The sequence below is a fragment of the Rhinichthys klamathensis genome, unplaced genomic scaffold (assembly GCF_029890125.1).
Source record: "Rhinichthys klamathensis goyatoka isolate OS25496 unplaced genomic scaffold, OSU_Roscu_1.1 h1tg000363l_1, whole genome shotgun sequence".
Taxonomy (NCBI): Eukaryota; Metazoa; Chordata; class Actinopteri; order Cypriniformes; family Leuciscidae; genus Rhinichthys; species Rhinichthys klamathensis.
In genome coordinates, this window is record NW_026606872.1 from 53628 (window position 1) to 80272 (window position 26645).

General features: G+C 40.8%; 1 protein-coding gene across 2 annotated transcripts in view; it reads left to right on the top strand.

The window, feature by feature from the left end:
* The first annotated feature begins 438 nt into the window (after positions 1–438).
* map3k1 (mitogen-activated protein kinase kinase kinase 1, E3 ubiquitin protein ligase) overlaps positions 439–26645 on the top strand; it is a 76837-nt gene continuing 50630 nt past the window's right edge. The window contains exon 1 of one of the 2 annotated variants that reach the window (XM_056233212.1): positions 439–855. In XM_056233212.1, the coding sequence (XP_056089187.1) occupies positions 473–855 (383 nt within the window). In that variant the 5' untranslated portion in view covers positions 439–472. The remainder of the gene's footprint in view (positions 856–26645) is intronic. The other variant, XM_056233211.1, reaches the window with a different exon arrangement.

Sequence of the window (26645 nt, forward strand, 5' to 3'; positions counted from 1 at the left end):
TAAAAAGTGTTTAATTTAATGTGTTACTTGCCATTTCTTTGTAATTATTGGTAAAAATTACTAGCAATATCTGAGTGAAATTTTTTGGAAGTAAAAAAAAGTCAGTGTAGTTTTCAACTTTCATCTTTAAAGGTCAAGAAAATTCAAATTAATATTTTTTTATTATTTTTTTATTAATACCTAGGTATTAAAAATAAAAGTGGGCCTACATAGTAAAAATTTTAAAATTACATAAATGATAAAGAAAGCAAAGCATATTGGCCTACACAAAAAAATTCAAATTATTATTACAAGGCCGCTTGAAGTTGTATGACACCATGCACGTAGGTTCCCAAAAGAGGTCCCTTGGCCCCTCCCACATTGTACACGACTCCTCCCATCTCTCCGGAAGCCCCTCCCTCTCATCCTCCCCCAAATTCCCGCCACTCCCTCTCACATAGAATCTATTAAGTGCAAATATTCAGGACAGAAAATGGCGACGGCGGGGAGCCGGACGTCGTCGTTAGGCGGATTATTGGACCCCAGTAGCGGCTCAGGCACCGGGACCGGAGCCCAGGACAGTCCCAGTGGCTCCAGCGGGAGCAGTGTGTCGACCAGCAGCGGGAAGGTGAAGAGGAGCGCGGGCGAGAGCTCCCAGTGGAGGCGCAAGGTGAGGAGTGTGGATCTGGATAAGTGCGAGAGCGGCTCGGTCCAGTCCGCTTTACTGCAGCACAGCCTCGGCGACAGAACCAGCACTCATCTGGGTGATAATAATGGTGCTCAGGAGTGGATGAGGAGCTGTTTAAAGAGTCCGAGCTCTGCTGAACATGGAGCGACTTCTGCTGCGGTGGACGTGAACGCTTCACACAACAACAGGTAAAAATAACTGCGAAACTACTTCAGACAAACGGGCTTCCGTTCGACGTGCATTTGGGGAAACGTTACAAACTTGAATTATTAGCGATATATATGAGCTTCTCTCTGGCAGAGCTCCTCATGTGTGTATATGCGTGAAGGGTTAAGGAGATAGATGTTGCAAAATGTGATACAAACTTTATGCAAGTGACAGTCATAATGCAAGTGATTTTAAAAAGTCGGTTACACTTTATTTTAATGTGTCCCTGTTACAGTGTAATTATGCATTATAGTACCGAGGAATAATAATTAACTACATGTACTTACTAGGGTTAGGATTGGGGTTTGTTTTAGGGTTAGTTGCATGTAATTATGCATAATTTATAGTTATTGCTACAGTAACTACATGTACGTGTAACCGGGACACTGTAAAATAGTTTTTTAAAAATTGTTTTGTTGCAATTAAAGAAAACATACAATAACAGAGAGCAGAAAAAAAAGTAAAATAGTGTTACTAAAAATTCTTAAGACAATTCTTAAGATATTCATGCGGTTTATATGTTTTTGCTTCTACTAAACTAACGCCATAGAAGTGCAAGCTAAACTAAATTATAATTACAAGTTATGTCAATTATAATTACATACTCGAAATAGTATGTTATAGTAGTATATAATAATTGTCAGTTGTTCTCCTGTATGACAATTGTTATGTATGATATTTTGTGTTTCTGATGTTGTATATTTTCAGTTCATATTTGAGTGCGGTGTTGAAACAGAGTCTTTAGGTTAGACCTTTAAAGGAGTTTACAGAGGAGATTTTGGACATCTTCATATATTCCTTAAATCAGAACATACTGTCAAAACCCAGGAAAATGTCCCCAAAAATGACCTCATGTTTTTGGGAATAAAATGCATAAAGTATATAATCAGGCAAATGGTCACCTAAATGAACAAATTCCTCTGTAAAATACCTCCAGTGAATAATATGAGTGAAAAATATGAATAAAACTAAAGTTTGGTGTTTGTTAGAGCTGCTCAAGTGGAGATTTCTGAGATCTTTAAAGATATGTATTTGTAATTTGAATATGAAATCTAGTAGTGTTATAAAACAATTGTTTGTATTCAGTTCATGTTTGAGTGTGTTGTTGAAAGCGGTTGTGCTCCTCGGCTCGGTGTGTGATGATGATGATGGTGTGAGAAAGGTCAGCGTCTGCAGGTTGAATGGCAGGTGTTTTCAGAAGGAAGACTGCGAGCGCAGGATTTGATGCAATATGAGCTGCGGGTTTTGAGACTGTACAGATAATGAGAGATGAATGGAGCTGAAACCTAAAGAATCTGCTGGAAAAAACCTGCATGCCTCTGAGAGCCGTGTTTTCCCCGAGAACAGTTGAGTTAAAGAAGAACGTACGTGAGATTTTGTTTCATGTTTCATCATGCATTATTATTATTGTCTTCATAAATATCTAGGCATGATGACGCATGTTTGGGTAAATCAGTAGCTAAACTCGAGAGCACATAGATGTGAATTTGAGAACTTGTACAATAAATATTCATACTTGTATGTGAACATTTACACTCACAGCTCCGATGTGAAAACCTGTAAAATAAAAATCTGAAGTTGAACGCTGAGATTTGCACTCGCAGACAATAGTCACAAACCTGTATTCTGAAACTGAAGCTGCAGACAAGCAGTCACAAATGTGTAAAATGCCATTCACAGAAATACAACGACAGACACAAACATGTAATACAGATTTGCACTTCTTCTAACATTCACATTCGCAGTAAACTCTCAAATTGGCACTTGCAACTTCTCAAATCTGTCACTGCAAATTCAAATTTCGCAACTTGACTTTTGCTACTCTTTTCGCGACTTCTATTGTACGCGATGATGTCACGAAACCCGCCTCCTCCTGGATGTTCTGAACCACTAACATGGCTTAATGCATTAGACTGATTTAAAAGACATAAATGATATTATCAAACTTAGTAAACACAATAATGCATACTACAGAAAAGCGGATGAGCACAGAATATGAACGCAACACGTTAACTTAAGACAGTGGTATTAAAAGACCAAACTCAGGAAACACCATAAATAAAGCATACAGAAAAGCAATTGAGCAGAAAATGAACGCAACTCGTTTAATTGTACGTTAAGCATTTCTTCTCATAGAAAACCAAGAAAACGCCTAATGAGGCTTAATGGACCAACAGTTATATATAAAAAATATTTTAAAAATTCGTTATACATTATTAATAAAACACAGGCAGCTGGTTTATTTGCACGAACACAAATTTGCTTTCTTTCGTCATGTTCTGTGCTCATCTGCTTTTCTGTAGTATGCATTATTAGTATGGTGTTAATATCACTAAGTTTGATAATATCTTTTAAATCAGTCTAATGCATTAAGCCATGTTAGCGTTTCAGAGCATCCACGAGGAGGCGGGTTTCGTGACATCATCGCGTACAATAGAAGTCCCATTTCATTGGCTAGGCGCCAACCAATAAGACGGCTCCTTCGAACACCCCCGCCCCCCTTCCGCTCTCACCGCCACCGAGTTACAAGTGCGCAAATCAGTTTTGCACCTCATATATCGCGAAAAGAGTAGCAAAAGTCAAGTTGCGAAATTTGAATTTGCAGTGACAGATTTGAGACGTTGCAAGTGCCAATTTGAGGGTTTACTGCGAATGTGAATGTTAGAAGAAGTGCAAATCTGTATTACATGTTTGTGTCTGTCGTTGTATTTCTGTGAATGGCATTTTACACATTTGTGACTGCTTGTCTGCAGCTTCAGATTCAGAATACAGGTTTGTGACTATTGTCTGCGAGTGCCAATCTCAGCGTTCAACTTCAGATTTTTATTTTACAGGTTTTCACATCGGAGCTGTGAGTGTAAATGTTCACATACAAGTATGAATATTTATTGTACAAGTTCTCAAATTCACATCTACGTGCTCTCGAGTTTAGCTACTGATTTACCCATACATGTTGGTGTATCCAGATTCTTCAGAATATTCAGTTTGAGATTGATAATGAAACCCATATTAGGCTTGGGCGGTATCCAAATTTTGATACCGTCAAACCTCCTCCCTATTTTACCGCGGTATACAGTATTACCGCGTGACTAATTAAAAATTATGACATAAGGCTCAGAAGGCATCACCAAACTGTTGGTTTGTGCAGGGATGAGTCACAATTTTCGAATATTCAATTATTTGATTTTATTATAGAATATGGAATAGGTCGTGGGATTATTGTCTATAAAAAATCCCCATGTTTTCCGTTCTGATGCGGTGGTGACACGTTCAACCAGAGGGTGGCGATGCCAATAATGCATCTAAAAGCTGTCAATCAACTCTCAGACAACAGGAGAAGATGCACATTGTCTCACACCAGAGCATGTGAGCGGAGTGGTAATATTTCCTCCAGAGCAGAGAGCGCATTTCTGAAGATCACGCGCCGCGTGCTCAGTCCACTCAGCGTCGCGCGCTCAGAATGCCCGCAGTGACATGCTGGTTAGAAAACATGTGAAGTAGGGCTGCCCGTGCATGACTTAAACAATTTTTTTTCTAGTTGACTAGTAGTAGTTAATTTAAGCCATTAGTCTAATCACATATTTTTTTATTAAATTACTTAAATATATATAGGAGAGAATGCAAAACCATAATGAGCGTTTTCGTAATATATTGCCTATTCTGCATCTCAAAGCACACATAAAGCTTGCCACAAAGAACCGGCAAAAGCTATTATTATGCATGAAACATTTGAATTGTTTATTAATAAAAAACTTTCTATGTCAGTGGCTGCACAGATCAAGTTTACGATGCAGACTCGCATCTTCGCAGTAGTGAACGCGCATAGAGAGAAATGCACACTTCATATGAATAAGCCTACAGAGAGCAGGCCATTTCTTTTAGTTTTTAATTGTTTTGTTTAAAAGTAGACATTTCAAGCTTTCTATATATATACACTTCTCAGATATTTAAGGCATCTATATTATACGCTGAGTTTCGTTTATTTTAGGAGACGCGCTCCAGTTCACGCGCCGGCTTATATTGTCTAATATATATCCTTCTTATTTCTTAATCCAGGCAATTCGTTGATGAAACATTGATTAAAATGAAGATACAATTTATACAAAACGAAATTCACTTTAAAGAAAGGCTTTCTACAAAACAAAACGTAATAAGTGGTCAAAAATCATGTCTGACCCATTCCAAATGTTTTCCGATATTGGGCATCTTATGATCCTATCTTATTCATCTCATGCAGTTTCCTTTTCATATAATCAACATAGATGAAAAAAAAAAATATATATATATATATATTATTAAACATAAATATGAAAAGAAATTAGGTTTTTTTTTTTTTTTTTTTTTACTTATAGCCTATTTAAGTGTCACACCGCTCCGCTGTATAGCTGTGTAGCCTACATGCATGTGTGCGTGCATTTGGTGGAGGGGTGCTATTTTCGAATAATAATTAAATAACACCAGGCGATCTTCAAATATTATTTTTGCTTGAAATGCCCATCCCTGCCAAACTGCAGAAGTCGTGTTCTTCTTCGAGACCAGGTCACTCGTTGCGCAACTTGCCATCTTTCCCCCTCTCTCCCCCACTCTTTCTCCTCCACACTGTCACGTGATGACAACCACACATAAGCATTTTTAGCCATTAAATAAATTATATTTAATATTTAATCCTTTTCTCTTTTTTTTTTATGACGGTATGACGATATTGAAACTGATACCGTTGCTATTTTTAGATCCCGCGGTATACGATATTACCGTATTACCGCCCAAGCCTAACCCATATATGACAGTGCGTGCCTTTCAGACTAGATATTTTTTAGTTTAGTTGTCTTTCGTTGAGTGTTTATAAGCCATGCAGGGATTCTGTGACTCCAAACTGTGTTTTACGTCATTGAGCTTATTCTTTTCCCCCTCAGGTGCGAATCGGAGCGTCACACACCGTGTGTGTGCTTCATGTGTGCACAGCAGGTGTTGAACAGGTGTTGGAGCAGATGTTCTCCTGCTTGACTAAGACACCTCATCCTCTCAAACTGGTTTTGTTAAGAGATCAAAGCAGTTTCCTTTCAGCGTCCCTTGAGCTGTTAAAGAAACAGCTGAAACCGAGAAGAAGTGTGCAGTCTAGGGGTGTAGCGATGCCCTCGTGTCACGATTCGACACCACGACACTGAACTCACGATACCATATTATTGCGATACTCCAAGACACATGATAAAAGGTTAACAATAAATGTACTGTTGATTAAGATGCTAAATTTGGTGTTACATTGTGTGTGTAAATGAATAGGATGGACTTGGTGCTGAAACCCAAAGCACAGGACAATAGAGACACCAGAATAACAATATTCATGATTCTGGAGCTGAAAATACTGAATTATTTCAGGCGAGTATGCTTGTTCTCCGTCACTGGCTAGATATATTTATTTATAATAATGTCGGACACTTTTACTGGTAACAAGACATTTGGCATCATCAGGACACACAATTCCCCCATTGCATTATTATACATTAGATTCAACATAGTAGTAATGAAGTACTGACACTAAAACTCTGTAACTGTGAAAGTTTTCCTCCCTTAGTCATTTTTATTGGGTGAACTTACTATACACAATATTGTTGCATTTTTGTATTGCGAATTTGCGATATATTGTGACACCGCTAGTGCAGTCTCTATGCGCCACTATCGGCACTAAACGAAATAAAAAAAAAATCTCGGTTGTTTTCAAACCTGTTTTCCAAACCCTCTCCCAGTCTTTTTGAGTTGAGCGCTTTGCCTCTCGCTCTTGGTGGAGCTGATGTTGTTGTGTCTGGCTGGCTGGGATTCTCAAACACACGGAGTAATGTTTTGATTGTTTTCAGAGTCACAGTGTTCTGACTTCTCATGGGAATCCGCCTGGCTGACCTAGTGGGACAGGTGAAAGTATTTATAAATACTTGGGGGGGAAAAAAGTGACATATTTCACCTTGAACACATTGGGTCCAGGGCTTGACATTAACACCCGCCAAATGCAGGTCCATAAAACACAAAGACTAATATTGGCTTGAGGCCTGTTTAGCTCACCTGTGGTCAATCATTTTATCCCTTAAAACTCCTCTTTGATTACGAAAATGACATATTTAAACGTGTTTTTCCTTGAAAAATTCTCTTCATGCCTTAAAATATATTGGCAGCAACAATACCTCTTGGTTCAATCCAGGAACATGTTGTCCACTGTTGGGGTTTTCTTTCTTTTTTGTGGCTTTTCTGACGACAAAACAGCATAAAACACGCCGCTTCAATAGCCATGGTTTGTTTACGCTAGTTCTGCCTTTTTGGTGACCTCAAGCACATCGTTAAAGACCGCAAGCAATAATTGGCCGGGGAGCAACGTGTAGTCTGACATGTTTCTTGTACATGACAGACAAGAATTAGCTAAGGAGGAGTCAAAATCGATTAATCTGACACAGTGACTATAGTAACAGACAACAATATTGTATAGCCTTACCCAGCATTAGGTAACGTAACTTTGTGATTTGTTTACATTGTTTCTGCGAACTTTGCTTAATGTTTGTTTGAGATGATTTCCAAAATTGTTTAAGTCAAGACGCCCTTTGTGAATTAGCTTATAAAATATGCGTACAAATAAATATCACCATACTTCCCCATTTGATTGATTACTTTAAGAATTGCAAACATTTTTGTATTACAAGTTTTCTGAAATGTTAGGTGTAAATATGATAATGAGGCATGCACTGTCTAATTAAACATGGACTAATTTTGAATATATTCCCAGAAGAACAGAAATCTGTTTTATGTTGTTGGCACATTAGAGTTGAAAGTTTTTGCCGAAGAAGGGATTTTGGATATATATATTTGCCATAAAATAGAAAAGCCAGCCAGAAAGTATAAAAACAGGCTAAATATATATTCACAAACCCATCTGTAAAAAATCTTCAGAATAAGACAGCAAACTTTATGGTTTTATTATGTAAGACTTGTGACTTGGTGCAGGAGAAAAAAAAAACATTTTGAGAACTCCTATAACGTGTTTGTATGTATATATTAGTGCATGAAATAAATGTTTTGCCTATGGTGTCTTGCTGCCTTGAGCAGAAATGTTGGATGTGATCTGTTATTGTTATGTGATTTGTGAATGTGGACTGAATTGCTTAATATATCTTAGCAGATTTGCAACTGGAGCTTGGCATTGTGAAAGAGCTGTGTGGTTTTCCATCAGCGTCCGGTGGGCTCCTGTGTGAGTGTGACACCGTCGGTGGGCTCCCATTGGGTGTTCCCAGCCCACAGAATCGTAATTAATTTGTTTGCGTTTCCAGCGGATGTGGCGGGGTTTGACCGTTCTCGTTACGCATTGATGGTCCAATGCTGGAGGAGATACTGCCTCCAGAAAAGAAAATGTCACAGGCCTTTCATCTGGTAAAACGAGAACATGAGGTTGAATGCGTTTGTCAGGATCAAGAAAGAGCAAACAGAGTTTGAGGATCTTATTGTGTGTATGTTAGGGCTTAATTGATTAATTTAGATCTATATTCATCAGGTACAGTAAATGGCAAATTTTCTCAATGAAACAAACTCAATTAATACTGTAAACAATACAGGGAGTGAGCTAGTACTACATTAATGTAATACTAAAGGTTAAAATGAACTGATTTGTATTAACACTTAAATTACACACATTCACACAAGGCAGTTTTTATATAGTTATAATACTAACTCTATTTACATAATTATGTTTCTACTCATTAGTTTTTTTTTAATCTAGGCTAAACGGTAGCTGTCGTAACTTGTTTTCATGACACATTTATTCAAACTTAATTAAGGCCTATTGAAGAACCGGTTAAGTAAAGATATAATGAATATGCTGGTGCATTTAGCAGAACGCTCCTCTAGAGTTTAGTTTTCTTGAGCTATGGGCATTGAATAGCTTTTCTGAGGTAAATGTAACGTTACATGACATGTTTACAAGTTGATGAAACACTGATTGAGAAATGACGAGTCATTATGCAGATTTCGGTAAGCTGTTCAGTATCTGTCCACGTTCCTTCTGATCATGTTCATTCACGTTTATGCTGTAAGTAGTAGTAAAACTGAAGAGATGATCGGTTCATGAGCCGCTCGAACTGAGGCGCTACAGCGATCCGTCAAACACATTAAAGCAGTGGTTCTCAAACTTTTTCGGTCATTCCCCACTTTGGACAAGGGGGAATTTTCAAGCCCCACCTGCCCCCATCGCCCCGACAACACAATGCTAATGAAATACGTAACAAGCTTAAAATGTTCCAATTTATTGAAGTAACAAGTAGTATCAGTATAGTAACCAGTTGTATCTAAATACAAACTAACTATCTACATCAAATAACAGCAAGTTCAAAAATAAAGAAAATGAAGTGCATCTGTGTCATATAACTTGCATGAAATTCAAAAATAGAGAAAATAAAAGTGCCTCAAAAATAGAAAAGAAATAAAAGTGCCACTTTGCAATCTGTTAAAAAAAGAAAAGAAGAGAAATCCATTTGGCAAGACAGGTCTATTTATCCCTGCATTAGTGACTGCAATGAGCCTGTTTTGCATTGCACAATTTCTCAAAGCAGGGTTGCAGGCTTGATACTGACACTCAAATCATGTTCAATGTTCAGAGAAATTTCATGTCTTGTCGTAAGCCACAACATAATGACGTCACATATTTTCCAACCCAGCCATCAGCCCCCACTTACACATGAAACAGCTTCCAGCGCGCCTGGCTACCCATCGGCGCGAAACATAGGCTACATATCTATGGGCGCAAAAGTTTGTTCCGCTACAATTAATATGCCGACGTCACGTCAATCATCATTTTGGGGGTGGGGAATTCCTGTTACTTGTTGTCGCCCCCGGGGGTGATCGGTCTAATAAGCGGCAACACACAGCTATAAGGACGGTTTGCTCTCACACGCGCTGCATTAATAGTCACACACACACGCGCGCGCAGTCACTCTCTACTCTAGTGCGCGGTCTTGCTCCAGATTCCGGGAGATTGGATCTCATTTGCGGGCGTCAAGGAGCCGCTATCAATATGCGGGAGACTCCCGGAACTTCCGGGACATTTGGGATGTCTGGATAAAGATATAAAGGCATAAAAAGGAAAGGGTTAGCTGATCACGCGACTGACGAGACGATGGCGGAGGGTTAGCTGATCATGCGACTGACGAGACGATGGCGGAGGGTTAGCTGATCACGCGACTGACGAGACGATGGCGGAGGGTTAGCTGATCACGCGACTGACGAGACGATGGCGGAGGGTTAGCTGATCATGCGACTGACGAGACGATGGCGGAGGGTTAGCTGATCACGCGACTGACGAGACGATGGCGGAGGGTTAGCTGATCACGCGACTGACGAGACGATGGCGGAGGGTTAGCTGATCATGCGACTGACGAGACGATGGCGGAGGGTTAGCTGATCATGCGACTGACGAGACGATGGCGGAGGGTTAGCTGATCATGCGACTGACGAGACGATGGCGGAGGGTTAGCTGATCACGCGACTGACGAGACGATGGCGGAGGGTTAGCTGATCATGCGACTGACGAGACGATGGCGGAGGGTTAGCTGATCATGCGACTGACGAGACGATGGCGGAGGGTTAGCTGATCATGCGACTGACGAGACGATGGCGGAGGGTTAGCTGATCATGCGACTGACGAGACGATGGCGGAGGGTTAGCTGATCATGCAACTGACGAGACGATGGCGGAGGTTTAGCTGATCATGCAACTGACGAGACGATGGCGGAGGGTTAGCTGATCATGCAACTGACGAGACGATGGCGGAGGTTTAGCTGATCATGCAACTGACGAGACGATGGCGGAGGGTTAGCTGATCATGCGACTGACGAGACGATGGCGGAGGGTTAGCTGATCACGCGACTGACGAGACGATGGCGGAGGGTTAGCTGATCATGCGACTGACGAGACTATGGTGGAGGGTTAGCTGATCATGCGACTGACGAGACGATGGCGGAGGGTTAGCTGATCATGCGACTGACGAGACTATGGTGGAGGGTTAGCTGATCATTTATTTATTTATTTATTTATTTATTTAAAAGGGACAATGCATATTAATGAACATCTTTTCAGAGATGTAAATATGCCAGAATTAGCCCCAGGGCTACTTTACATCTGCAGTCCCCCGTCAGGTCATCACAATAACAAACAACAATCATGCGACTGACAAGACGATGGCGGAGGGTTAGCTGATCACGCGACTGACGAGACGATGGCGGAGGGTTAGCTGATCATGCGACTGACGAGACGATGGTGGAGGGTTAGCTGATCACGCGACTGACGAGACGATGGCGGAGGGTTAGCTGATCATGCGACTGACGAGACGATGGCGGAGGGTTAGCTGATCATGCGACTGACGAGACGATGGCGGAGGGTTAGCTGATCATGCGACTGACGAGACGATGGCGGAGGGTTAGCTGATCATGCAACTGACGAGACGATGGCGGAGGTTTAGCTGATCATGCAACTGACGAGACGATGGCGGAGGGTTAGCTGATCATGCAACTGACGAGACGATGGCGGAGGTTTAGCTGATCATGCAACTGACGAGACGATGGCGGAGGGTTAGCTGATCATGCGACTGACGAGACGATGGCGGAGGGTTAGCTGATCACGCGACTGACGAGACGATGGCGGAGGGTTAGCTGATCATGCGACTGACGAGACTATGGTGGAGGGTTAGCTGATCATGCGACTGACGAGACGATGGCGGAGGGTTAGCTGATCATGCGACTGACGAGACTATGGTGGAGGGTTAGCTGATCATTTATTTATTTATTTATTTATTTATTTAAAAGGGACAATGCATATTAATGAACATCTTTTCAGAGATGTAAATATGCCAGAATTAGCCCCAGGGCTACTTTACATCTGCAGTCCCCCGTCAGGTCATCACAATAACAAACAACAATCATGCGACTGACAAGACGATGGCGGAGGGTTAGCTGATCACGCGACTGACGAGACGATGGCGGAGGGTTAGCTGATCATGCGACTGACGAGACGATGGTGGAGGGTTAGCTGATCACGCGACTGACGAGACGATGGCGGAGGGTTAGCTGATCATGCGACTGACGAGACGATGGCGGAGGGTTAGCTGATCATGCGACTGACGAGACGATGGCGGAGGGTTAGCTGATCATGCGACTGACGAGACTATGGTGGAGGGTTAGCTGATCATTTATTTATTTATTTATTTATTTATTTAAAAGGGACAATGCATATTAATGAACATCTTTTCAGAGATGTAAATATGCCAGAATTAGCCCCAGGGCTACTTTACATCTGCAGTCCCCCGTCAGGTCATCACAATAACAAACAACAATCATGCGACTGACAAGACGATGGCGGAGGGTTAGCTGATCACGCGACTGACGAGACGATGGCGGAGGGTTAGCTGATCATGCGACTGACGAGACGATGGTGGAGGGTTAGCTGATCACGCGACTGACGAGACGATGGTGGAGGGTTAGCTGATCATGCGACTGACGAGACGATGGCGGAGGGTTAGCTGATCATGCGACTGACGAGACGATGGCGGAGGGTTAGCTGATCACGCGACTGACGAGACGATGGCGGAGGGTTAGCTGATCACGCGACTGACGAGACGATGGTGGAGGGTTAGCTGATCACGCGACTGACGAGACGATGGCGGAGGGTTAGCTGATCATGCGACTGACGAGACGATGGTGGAGGGTTAGCTGATCACGCGACTGACGAGACGATGGCGGAGGGTTAGCTGATCATGCGACTGACGAGACGATGGCGGAGGGTTAGCTGATCATGCGACTGACGAGACGATGGCGGAGGGTTAGCTGATCATGCGACTGACGAGACGATGGTGGAGGGTTAGCTGATCACGCGACTGACGAGACGATGGCGGAGGGTTAGCTGATCACGCGACTGACGAGACGATGGCGGAGGGTTAGCTGATCACGTGACTGACGAGACGATGGTGGAGGGTTAGCTGATCATGCGACTGACGAGACGATGGCGGAGGGTTAGCTGATCATGCGAAAATTAGTTTCTTCTTGAATTATCATCAGCTCTTGAGGATTAAATAAAAACCCTCTATTATGAACTAACAAACGATTGAGTTTGTGAAACATATCTTAAATATTCACACTGTTCTCTGTAGTTTTCTTAGCAGGTGAGATGAATATTGTGTGATTGTGCAGCACACGTCCTGGTTTTGTGAAGTGTCTAATGTTTCATTGATGGCGCATAAAGAGCATGTGAGTAATCTCTCAACCTGACCTTTCCAGGCCGGCCCTCGATCAGCACCCCACCCACATCTGGAGCAAATGGCTCCTCAAACGTTTGCTCTCAAACACGGTCCTAAATGCTATTGTTCCTGTTGGGAATGTGCCCTCGACGAGCTCACGCTTGTAAGAAGACTCCCAGAAACTCATGCGGTCCTGGAGCTTCATCGTGACAAATATAGCCTCCCCGTGGGAGACGGTGGAGGGCTAAAATAAAGATCTGGGGTGTATGTTCGTCTGTGGTGTCCTGAGCGTACGCTGAGGGACTGACTCGCTGGCGTTTGAGTGTGAAATGTGACGCTTCTTAAAACGGCAGTCTTGCGCTTCAGCTATAGAGGATAAATTTAGCTTTCTCGTAGTATTGTCTGTCCTATAGCACATGCTTTTCTGTCAGAGTAAAGGCCTGTTCACAACACACCTAATGCAGATATTCTGTGCCAGGAAACATTTGGGTAGAAAGAAACAATGGAGATGTGTGTGTGTGTGTGTATATATATATATATAATATGAATCTGTGGTATTGCCAGAATGAGTAGCATTTTGTTTAACTGTGATAATGTTAACTTTTACAGCTCAAAAAAAAAGTTTTTGTTCTTAAGAGGATCTTGCTGTTGTATTTTAATTGCTTAGCCCGAGTCTTGCTGCGTCTGCGACCTCTCACTGTTTGTGTTTGCCAGTCTGAAAGCCAGATGAAGATGGGTTTGTCGACCACATATTTCACAGGAATGAATTTGCTCTTCATAACAATATTCATGTAACGTGTGACCTTTCAAATGCAAATTCGTCTTGCATTTTTATCTTGCATTTGGTATGAATAGACCTCAATGCTGTAAGTGTCTCTTGTGGCGCTTCTTAGCTTACTGTCTCCTGGAGGAATTGCCTGTTTTGTAGCATAAGCCTCTGAATAATAAAGAAAATAAGTGGATGATGAAATATAGATTTTAAAACGGTATCACAATTTCTGAAAGTGAACCATATTATATTGAAAAAAGTCTGACAATGATATTTTAAGCATCAGTGTAAAACAACAAACATGCAAAATCAAACTTAAATGACATCTTTAGTTGAGTGTCATAATGCAACAAAACAAAGTAGCCTAATTAATTTAGTTTGTTGTAGTCTGGTCTACAATACATTCTACGATGTAACTGCTAAAAGCAAGAGTATGAAGCTATGCACTAAATTAACTGAGCCGTAATTTCCCTCCTAAACATTTTAATTTTAAGAGCCAGTGGCTCACTTGTATTTGCGATATGTAGATATGTATGTGTGTGCAGCCCAAACTACTATTGATTTGTGAACAAATAAACGTCAGTGGAGCAGTTGTTAAGCTAGTATTGTATCTCTGCTTTTTAAAAGTGTTTGTATCTGGCCATAAAATGCATTTAAAAAAGTATTTCAGTTGACATCTGTGTAGTAGCTGCACTATTCTGGATACATTGAGAATCAAGATTTTTTTGTTAGTTTCAAATCGAGATCATGATTTTCCCATGATACTGAAGAGACAACTAAACAAAATAACATGTCATTTACCAGAGGTTCTGACCAAAATGTTAATTGCAGAAATCTATTTAATTTTTTTTAGTTTGAATGAATTATAAAAAAATAAAAAAAAATCAGTTTGAAAAAATTATTCAATGACTCGTTCGTTTAAAAACACTGGATTCAGTGTTTTTGAAAAAATCTCTTGAATGAATGATTCAATGACAAAAACATTTTAAGTAGGGCTGTCGCGATAACCTCAATATTGTAGTACTGACCGGCCGGCCGCCGAGGAATGCAAGCGTGATATTTGCGTGTTTTCTTTTTCAGAAGGCGTTTAGCCGTAATCACGTGGGAAAGGTGACGCTGGACGTAGGCCAGGGCTGGACTGGGACAAAAAATCGGCCCGGGCATTTTTGGCCCAGACTGGCCCACTATATAACACAACCGAACTTTGCACGCCCTTGAATATGTATACCAACTCCTATTAAAACCACTAATGCCATAAGTGAATAGTAGTGAGTAAGAGTTTAACCGATGAAATAACTACTAAGTTGAACTATACTCCACAGTGATGAATAAAGAAAGCTATAAGCTGGGATAGCAATACCGATTTTTCCCACAGGATTTTGGGAGATCTGTGGTGAGTGCACCTCTGTCCCTCTAGGGGGGTTCGGGGGCATGCTCCCCAGTAAGAAAATTTTGTGCTTTTTAATGTTAAATTCATCAATCTGGTGCACTTTGAGAGTTAAAAATAAAGAGCTCCAACCCATATTCAGTGTGCAAATTGAACAAAGAAAAACTCAAAACTCTTTTAGTTGTGATATAGTGTCTGTCTACATTACACTACTACATAATAATAGTTATAATATTAATCCCATGGCAGTAATAGCCATATGTTGTAAAACAAATGCACTGAAAAATAAAAGCAACTTTCATTATTAGTTTCGTACTAATTTCTATACAGAGAAGCACATGATCTTTTATTTTGACGGAAACGGCATCGAGCTTTTATTTTGAAGAAAAATATGGTTTACAAACTCATTACTCATTATTGTCTCATTACAATTCGAATAAAATGCGTAATCGTCAAATATGCAGATGTGTAAATAATGCGTAACTGGGTAGTGGGTTCCTACATAGCCTAATGGTGTGTTCACACCGAACGCGAATTTAATTATTTGGGCGAGTAGATTACATACAAAGTCAATGCAAAGACGCGAATAGACGCATCATTCGCGCCGGGCGTTGCGAATGACGCGAATTGGGCGACGCGTTTGCCGCGAATGTCTTCCGCGCAAGTTGAAAAATTTGAACTCGAGCGAATGTTCAAGCGTCTAACTAAACGCGATAGCCGCGTATTTGACGCTCTATTCGCGTTCGGTGTGAACACACCATAAGTGTTGTGACAGTATAGCCTAGTTCTGCTTACCACAGTTCTCTGCACTCACTCATCTCTCTCCTTATCCTCCTCACTATCCTCATCAGCCACTTGAAGGGCCTTTGAAGTTTCTTTTTTCACGCTATTTCTCTGCACATTCCTTGCGTTTCTTCTCCATCGCTCTGACTATTTTGACAGATACACACTGACACTGCTCGCTCACTCAGAGCTCAAAGGGGGAGGAGTTTAAAGATGTGATTGGACCAGCCCAGTGTCAATCAAGAAAATAACCAATGGGCTGCTGATCTACGCGTTTCATCATGCGCCGGTCTGTGAGAAAAATAAAAAACTACGTGGACTTTTTTGTCCAATGCATTACACTGGCACAAAGATCCCAGAGCCGCCAATTAAACTAAACTAAACGCAATGGGCCGCCGATGTACGAGTTTTATGGGCCGTTCGTTCAGACAAAAAAAAATAAAAAAAATAATTAAGTATGAGATACATCGGCCCACAAAGCACGTCGGCCCACCGGGCAAATGCCCGGTATGCCCGATGGCCAGTTCAGCCCTGACGTAGGCGGAAGTACCACCACATTGTTTTAAACATCCAGGATACGCACACGAAAGGACCATTTTAAACAAACTGACACAAAGACATAAATATGTCATTCAAATATACAATAAAATTTGAACGATCCTCCTTCTCCACGCTTGTAAACAATGGGGCGGTGCTTCCGCCTACGTCCAGCGTGACCTTTCCAACGTGATGACGTAATGCCTGCCGCATCAGACCAGCACAAGACCAACAATTGTGGTTAAAGAGTATATACATTTTTTTTTTTTTTTTTTTTGAAAATGGCCGATGGTTTCGCTAGATAAGACCCTGTTCCTCAGCTGGGATCGTGCAGAGCCGTTTGAAACTGCATTGATTTGGACTTCAACAATTTGGTTACCGTTGAAGTCCATTGTGTGGAGAAAAATCCTGAAATGTTTTCCTCAAAAAACTTAATTTCTTTTCCACTAAAGAAAGAAAGACATGAACATCTTGGATGGCATTGGGCTGAGTAAATTATCAGGAAATGTTAATTTTGAGGTGAACTAATCCTTTAAGCCTAAACAGACAGTAAATTGAGAGATGGACTGAGCGCGTGCGATGACCTGTCTTTGAGGCCAAGTCATATGTATTTGTGAAAAGGTTGCCGTTTCCAAGGAAAGCGAAATATTTGTCGTATCATCCTTTTAACATGTAAGGGTATTTACCATGAATGGCGTCAGCGCTGGTCAGCATTACACAGCGCGAGGAAGCCGTGGGGAAAATAAATCAGCGAGTCACGCATTGAATCACTGCCATTGGTCTCTACAAGTGAAGCATCAGCTTCAGCGTTACCCCTGCGACGCATTGCTGGTCAGCTGAGCCTTGAAAAGTGGAGCTCAGAGTTCAAAATAATTAACACCTTGTTTCATTACATCTACCTTTTAATGAATCAGCGTAACAATGTCATGATACAATCATTATTTGAAGCATCAAGTTACTTTCAAAAGGTGATTTACCGTATTAAATACCCCTGCAGATGTCTGAGTCATTACATTAGAAGTTGTAGCGACAACATGGCATGCAAATTATTACTTGAACCTTTTTGAATGTCATTGCAATTTCTCTGCATTCCAAGAACAAATTTTCATGTAATTTTCATGCAGTTTCCAGCCCAGTAGAGCAGCGCTGTGTCTTTGAGGCTGGTCTCTGGGGAGTGTTTTAGCATGTTTTGTCTAATGAGCGGAGGCCTCTCCATGGTCACCAGGAACTGCATATTTAAAGCCCAGGGTTAGCTGAATGATCACGCCTGGACGCCGGACACAAAGGCCCGGATATTTCTATACCCATTAGGCCCTGTCTGCAGGCACAGGGGTCCCCCCCCCCCTCTCAGGTTTTGTTTAGTTAACAGCAGGACGAGGCAAGCTAGAGATTACATGTGAAAAGTAAACACATGGGAGCATGACTAATAAGACCCAGATTACTGGTTAAAACAACAGGTCTTGTGGCAGGCCGAGGCTAGACACCCACGATACGAGCAAACACCCTCTGAAACAAACGGGATGTCTTGGAAACCGTGTCTGAATGCAGTGTGTGTTCATATTCATATTCAGGTTTGGGAAGTCCAACTAATCTAACTCTTAAAAATCCTGGGTTGTTGGCATTAATGCTGGGCATGGTTGTGGCCAAGAGGATTTTATTAGGGCTCCCCCATGTTTGCCGAGATGGCTTGTTAAGATGGTCTCTGACTTAAACCATGAAAAAATAGGGTTTGACGAAGCAATTTTCCCAAGGTCTGGGGTCTCTTCCTCCAACATTTACATAAAAGATTTGATCTGTTACTATGATTATTTGTTTGTGTGCTGATTTTGATCCCCCTCTTTACGTGATTTCAACTTTGGGTCAAATATGGACAAACCCAGCCGTTGCGTTAGATTTTTAAATGATATTTTTAACCCAACTTTTGAGTTTATCCATATTCAACCCAAAATTGGGTTAAAACAACCCAGCGTTTTTTAGAGTGAAAGCCGTCGCCTCTGGATTGGAGCGTGTTGATTGCTGAGCACAGTCCACGTCCAATAAGAGCTGTTGACACACTGTGTGTTGTAACGGCATGGGAAAGAGCCATCGATTTTCCCAGCGTCTCGTTGGCCTCCGGGGACCATCAGCGGGAAACTTGATCCCGCCTGTAAATTGGGAGTGACTGTCAGTTGATTGGCGCTGCTGGACGGGCACTGAATCCATGGGCTTAGAAGGCGACACAAAGAGAAGCATTGTGAAAGCCAGCGCTGTTGTCATAATGAGGAGGATCCCAGCTCCGGCTTCGGCACTGAAGGGGCCAAAATAGGAAATGGCCAAGTGTCCCTTCTTGACCACCTCGCAATCCCTCTGGCCGTCCCGTGCCTCTCTTCAGCTAAAGTAAAGCTCAGAACGAGTCATGCTAACACGTCCATCCGTGCGTCCCCGGGGACTAGCTTCTGCCTTTGTCTTTTGTTTTACTCTGTTCTTTTGAGGTTGGATTTAATCTCAATTGACCTTTTTCCTGAGTCTCTGCCCTTGTTTGGTGGAGAGAGTGCAGAGACTTAATGAAGCTTTTATTTATATATTGAGTCTGGAGGCTTTTTTAATGGAGATGGACTGTAGTAGCTGGTCTTTGCCACAGTGAGCATTAAGTATCCTCACGACTCCTACATGAACTGCTGTAATCTGACCTCTCACCCACCAGGCCCACTCCCAGACACTTACTTCATTAGGGACTGGATTAAATCGGAAGAACTAGTGTGTCTGGTAGGGCTGACTTCCAATAGTCGAGGATTCGATTCGGAGAGGTCTGATTCGACTATGAACCTCATAGTCGAATAGTAGACAAGTGTTATGAGGGGTGTGACGGTTATTATATAACCGTGAGACCGACGGTTATAGTTGAACACCGTCATTAGAACTCTATAACCGCCAGAACCGTGCTATTAAAATATTTTTTACAAACATTTTTTATCATAGAGAATGTTTAAATACTAATATCATCTTACGAGGGAAACGGAGGCGGAGTTAGTGGTGCGATTGGAGGCTGAGTACTGGAGATGATTCGGGAGAGGTCTGTGCCCCTTTACCGATCAGAGCGCGCGCTGACACGGAGTAAAGCCTTGTTTATACTCGACGCGTCCGCACGAGCGTGAAGGTGCGGACGGCAAAAAAAATGACGCGTTGGGTGCGCAAGACCGGCAAGACCCCATTTCGCTTGGCTGTGTGCACAGCTTTTTTTGTAACAGCGCGCGCGACGCCGCATCCGAGGATGAACGACTTCAAGCCGAATCTGCCCGAGCATATAGGGCAGGCTACGTCTCACCGCACCGGCTAAATTGCAAAGTTCATTGCAAAGTTTTTTTGTGTTAAGGATTCATTTAATGGAAAGCACATTCACTTCTAGTTGTCTTGCTGTTCATTTTAAATAAATGTAGAGCGAGTTGTCCTATAACAGACGAACAGTTATTCAACCGAACGTCTAGCTGCTATCTAAAAAAAAAAAAAAAGGTTCGACTATCAGTCGACTACGGCAAAATCTAACGAATCAGATTCGACTATGAAAATCCTTAGTCGAAAACAGCCCTAGTGTCTGGTCTTGTTGGGTTTTTTTTTTATTCGCTCACACTCCTTCTTTAGAAGTGCATATGAGTGTACTAGGGGTGTAGCGATGCCCTCATGTCACGATTCGATACATATCACGATACTGAACTCACGATATTATTGCGAATTTTGCGATACTCCAAGACATGATAAAAGGTTATGTACTGTTGATTAAGATGCTAAATTTGGTGTTACATTGTGTGTGTAAATGAATAGGATGGACTTGGTGCTGAAACCCAAAGCACAGGACAATAGAGACACCAGAATAACAATATTCATGATTCTGGAGCGGAAAATACTGAATTATTTCAGACAAATATGCTTGTTCTCCGTCACTGACTAGATATATTTATAATAATGTACAACTTTTTACTGGTAGCATAAGACCCACACATATTCACCCATTGCATTATGATACATTACATTCAACATATATAGTAGTTTAATGTAGTACTGACACTAAAACTCTGAAAACTCACACCGCAATTTTCATTTTGGGGGAACTAAACACAATACATATTGTCTCTAGTACTCTATCCATGATACATATTGTTGTTTTTTTTGTATTGCGAATGCGATATATTGTGACATGATATATTGTTACTCCCCTAGAGTGTACTTATGGAAATATATGGCCCTATGTCTTTTAAATAAGTATAATAAAACCTCATTATAGGGCTGCACAATTTACAGAAAAGAACTGCAATTTGTAAAAAGATTTAAATAATTTGGCCAAAATTGTGTAATTATATATCGATATGGATACATAAAAATATTAATAATAATAATAGTGATGAACTGTAAAATAAAGCATTTAAGAAAAGTATTTATTCTACAATACAACTTAAAATTGCAATACTAAGATTTAATTCTTAATAAATTTCGAACATTAAACCTTTTTTTTTTTTTTTGATAAGCGCTTCTCATTACAAGCTCATTACATTTTGTCTTCCCAAATGCGTAAATAAGTGAGCCATCGCTGTAGTGTCGCTGAGACACGGCAAACCCCGGCGGCTCATGAGCGGATGAGCGGCGCGCGCGGGACAGAGCCGTGCTTCACTCTTACACACGCCGCGCACACAATCAATCAAATCACAGACTTTGTGCTTGGATATTGGCACTGAGCCATGTTTAAAATTTGGTTTAATTTAGACTAATAGTGCAGCCCAAAGTCTTATAATTAGACCTAAAACCATTTAAATCTTAAAAAGCCCAAATTTGCTTAGATGCGTGTTTTGTTTTGTTAACTGATTAACCTAACCTAAAATTAACCTAGCAACCTTGCTGTATCAGACAATTACAATCAACAAATTTGACTGTTTGTATAAAGGTGCAAAGTCCCCCTGTGGTGAAAATCCAGCTTTTAATGTTGTTATTATGTCTATGTGGTGTTTTTAATATGCTTTAAAGCTGCAGTCCGTAGCTTTTCCTCTTTGTCGCCATCTCTCTGTTCGAAATCTGTAACTGCAGTGATTCGCGGAATTATCATCTTTACGTGGGTTGTAAATCGGCATGAAACAGCGCGGATGAACACAGTGCTTTGAGGCGAGTGCTGCTGTCAGTCACCGCGCTGTGTGGATACTGGCATACAGAATCACAGATTCACTTTTTGAAAGTTTGACCAACATAAGCATTTTCATAAGAAAATGTCTTCTGAACAAGTAAGTAACATCCATTTTTGTTCTGACCAACTAAGGGGGAAAAAGCATTCGACATGATAAGCTTCGTTAGATTTAATCAACGCGATTTACAGCAACCGTGCAAATTATAGCCTACTTTGTTCTCAAATTGTTCATGTTAACAACATCAGCATTGCGTGACTAATGTTAAATTTAATGTGTTTTATGGTTACCTGTGTAGTTCAGAATTCATATTCTCCATAATAGCAAAACGAGAAAGGCACAACAAAGGAAACTCCATAACTGTGTGAATTAAGAAAACGTACTGTTACACGATTGAACTATTGAAATGTCTTACTTGTTCAGCAGAAAAAAGCGTCTCTTCTTCCGTTTCGAACCCCTTCAAAACACGGAGTTCACGCACTTTTCAAAAGCCCCGCCGATGTTTAAATCCTTGTGTTCGCATGAAACGGTTTCTTTCTCTTTCTCTAGCCACCTTAAATCCGAAGTACGAAGTCTTTTGGGTTTTATAACTGCTGAATCTCCAGTTGACACTGATGATTGTTGTTTGGATCTTTCTGGATCCGCCATAAGTTTAATCATGTAAAGTGCTGCGAGAAAAGCCTATACATCTAAACATCTCGTCACGCGCAGTATAGCCGGCTAGCCGAAACTCCTTCTTTATGTGTACGGGTGTGACGTCATGACGCAAAGACATGCTCGAATTTCCCGCGGAAACCCACCAGTACCACTGGAATTAAAATCATTATTACAAGCTAACCGTTTTGAATCTAGCTATGGCAAGCAGAGAGTTTTGACCACTGGCAGAATATGTTTTTTTTTAATATAATTATTTTGGATTATTTTTAACTTAAAAAAGTTACGGACAGCAGCTTTAAGACAAACCATGTGTAAGTTCATAAGTCGACAGCATTGCTGAGTATTTTCTGCTTAAAACTGCAGTGAACCAAAGACAGTCTCAAAAACACGGTGTGAAATCGCTGGTGTTTCTGACGTCACAAACGACCTTGTAACCAATCAGATCAACGTGTGATCGTCAACCAGTGGATCTCTGAGCTGAGTGAGTGAGTGGAGGCGGGGCTCATTCGCATATTCATAGAACCACGCATACTAAATGAGGCAAGGGTGTGAAATCGCTGGTGTTTCTGACGTCACAAACTAACATTAGTGCCGTTACTACACTGTTTTAGTGCCGAGAGGAGAACGTAGCGGAGCTTCCTGATCTCCGGACACAGATGATAAACTCCCGGCCTTACACACTCCGTGATCGGCTGGAGGGACACACACACCGGCTGGCTGATGTCCAGCAATAGCAGAATACAATAAGAAAATCCAGGCAGAGGCCAGAGTCTCTGTCGACACACACACCACACACACACACACACACACACACACACACACACACACACACACACCACTCTTGTGGACGTGTCTCAAGTGGATCACAAGACATGATTGAGAGGGATTTTGTTTGAGTCTATACTTGAATATTTCTGTGTAGTGCACCTTTTAAATTAAAATTCAGTTCATTGTTGCAAAATGTAATTTGTATTACAAAAGCTCAATGTTTCCTGCAATTTGTTTGCACTGTTACTGCATGATTTTCTCCCTACTGCAAGAAGTGTAACATTCCTTCGAGACTAACCATGATTTAACATTATTTGATGGGGAGATAATCTTAAAGTAAATAATCTTATTCCATGTTCTCAGTTTTTAAATGGATAGTAGTGTTGACTGCATTCATAAGTCTGAACCTTTAACTCTGTTACTCAACAAATATTGTTTGTGTAATAGAAACCATGACAACAGATAATAACAGTGAGCCCTCTTTTGAAACATGAAATATTGCTGTTCGGAAGTGTTGTTTTAGTTTTGGTGCAAACCTTACAAATATGGATCATAAATTATGCGCGTTTTTCCATGGTATGATTGACATTTTTATGCAATTTCACAGATTCCACTTAGTCTTTGGACAGAAGGCCTTCTGGTGTCTATAACCCGACGGCTGTGCTGATGTTGAACCAGCAAACTCTTTGTTGGATGCTTGTTGGATTGTTGTGTTAGCATGGATTTAACATGACTCTTAGCTTTATGCCAAATAAGCAATTGATCTGCGTTTCATTGTTTTCCTTTGTGGGAGAACTAGATGTAGCATGTTTGGGAGATCGGTGCCTAAAACAGTCGCATTTGCAACCAAAAATATTAATTTGCGTGTGATATTTATATAGGGCTGCACGATTATGGCCAAAATGATAATCACGATTATTTTAATTAAAGGTGCTATATGTATTTTTAGCGGCCTCTAGCGGTGATGTTTCAGATTGCAACCAATTTTTACAAGAGCGCTCGTGCTCGAACACAAGAGCGGGCACTCATGGTACCGGCCACACTGAGACTTTCAACACACTGGAGAAAGCATCACACAACATGCTGGAAACTCATGTAAACTCCCACTGCAACGTTACAATAATAGGCTACTTTTATCAGCTTGATGTTGAACTAATGCTCCATGCTCGTACCATGATAACGTTACATTTGTGGTGGCATAAGGCATTTCACTAACTATTCGTGTATCTTTCACAATCAGCAATGTCAACACAGGTGAATGTATAATATGATAACGAAAACGGTTAGTGACTAGACTGAACAATTTCAGTGTAACAGTAAGATCGTAGGAAGTAACGTTACTGTACTGAACGTGTCGGAAATTATAAACAATATGATATTGGGATGAGTGACATTAGACAGTAGATCTAGTACATAAAATTAAAGTGACATCCTAAAGCACCTACTTTTTGTTATCCTGGAACAGTCTTTTGTATTCATTTCATGTCTCATGTATGTTGTAGTTTACTTTGCTATTTCATTACAGTTTACAATTATTTATTTCAGCATATCTGAAAACTTGTAATTTATCACAATAAAAATAGCGGAGGTCTCTCCATAATTCAAACGCTCTGCCGATGTTGATCCGTGTTTTCGTCCTAAGTCGATCTGATTCACGTTTGGCCTGACGAGCTTCAGCAGAGACATTTTTGTTTTGTTTTGTTTTTTATATCTATGTGTTTGTGTTGGAGTGTGTGTTGTGCTGGAGGCAGGTCGTGTTTGGTGTTATCCGACTCATGTCGTCAGCTGCAGTGCCGTCGCATAGACTGTATATAAGGAGAGAGGCTCGGGAGCGCGCATGCACGTCACATCCGATGGATTTCGCAGAAAATCCGACCCGGAGACTTCACATAGAAATAGGAATACTGGCCTTCAGAGGTAATAGCAAAACCCGACAAGTGGATCATTGTAATGTGTGATTACAACCCCTTCACACACAGGCAATAAAAAAGGATATATTTTAGAAGAAAAGTTACATATAGCACCTTTAATATTGAGATCACGATTAATTATCACGATTATTTAAAACTTTTGTCACATAGGCTAATTATAACTGCTTTCACATCCATATCGTGCTACATTCCTGCTAATGTACAAATATGTGCATCAAAATAAAACGGGTCCTCTTATTCACCAAAATTCAGTGCATCACAAAGAATAAATAAAAATAAATAAAACAAAGAAAATGTAGCAAAACTTCAACAGGGCTCTATTTTCCATTTTCCATTGTGTAAATGTATTTTAGGAAGCAAAATATAAACTTGCGTTGTAATGGCTGTGAATAAAACTCATAAAAACTAATATTCCATAACAGAATGTAACCAAATGAGAACATGTCAAGGCAGAACTGCACTGTGGAAGTTCGATTAATGGATGAAATTCAGAGTCATTGTTATTTGACGCTTAATAAACGTTTTTCGCATGTAGGCCTAATACCTTTTTAGCTGCGTGTTCTATGATGAGTAGCCCATCTTATATTTTGCTTTGTTGAAGTAATAAAATGTGACGACGCATGACGCTGATGGCACATCTGCAATAATGCAGCCGCTCCAGATGTGCCATCATCAGAGAGAGAGAAAATGGTGGATCATCTTTGCGTGTCAGTGAATGAACACCGCAGCTGAAAAGCAGTGCCGATTTCGACGTGGATAAACGTGGACACGTCAGCTTTAATCAATACTGATGGATTCTCAAGATCTTTTAGTCTTTGCTGTTTTCTGTTAATGCGTGAACTTCACATTATTTATAACGACTTACTGAAATGTAATGTCTCATGTAATGGATGTAATGAAGTCTTCAATTAAACACGTAACGTCACATTCACCTCAAATAAAGCCATTCAATGACCATAAACTTTAGTCAGCTAGAGAAATAACTATAGAGAGGAGCATTTTGCTACATATATGCAGTATTCAATATACTAGGCTACATAATCATTATATGAATATGTAATCGAGGCATTGAGGAGGCCAAACTACACTCGATGTCCCAGTGAAGCTGACATTAAAGAACAAATCTGCTCCTTAGGACTGAAATTAAGCGTTTAAAAAATGAATTTATTTAATTTAATAAAGATTTGTTTCCTTATTGAAGCCAATGGCTCCTTACTTGATATTTTCTATTTTTGTCTGGAGCCCTGTTAATAAATAATGTACTTGCTGTTTAGTTTGTTTTTGGTCTTGTACCATAAATCATACTTTAGAGATGGCACCATTAAACCTTAATGTATTTTTTGTTTTTACTGAGAGCGTTATCCCCTGAAATCCTAAAAATGATCCGAATGTCATCAGACATGGACTCTGTGGCCTAGAAAGTGCTTGATCACGACAGCCGCGGGTGAAACAGCTCTGGAGTGTTTGGGTTAAAGAGCATTTCTTTTCTTATTTAACATGTATCTGTAGTTTAGTTGTAAGTTTCAAGAAGGTCTCACT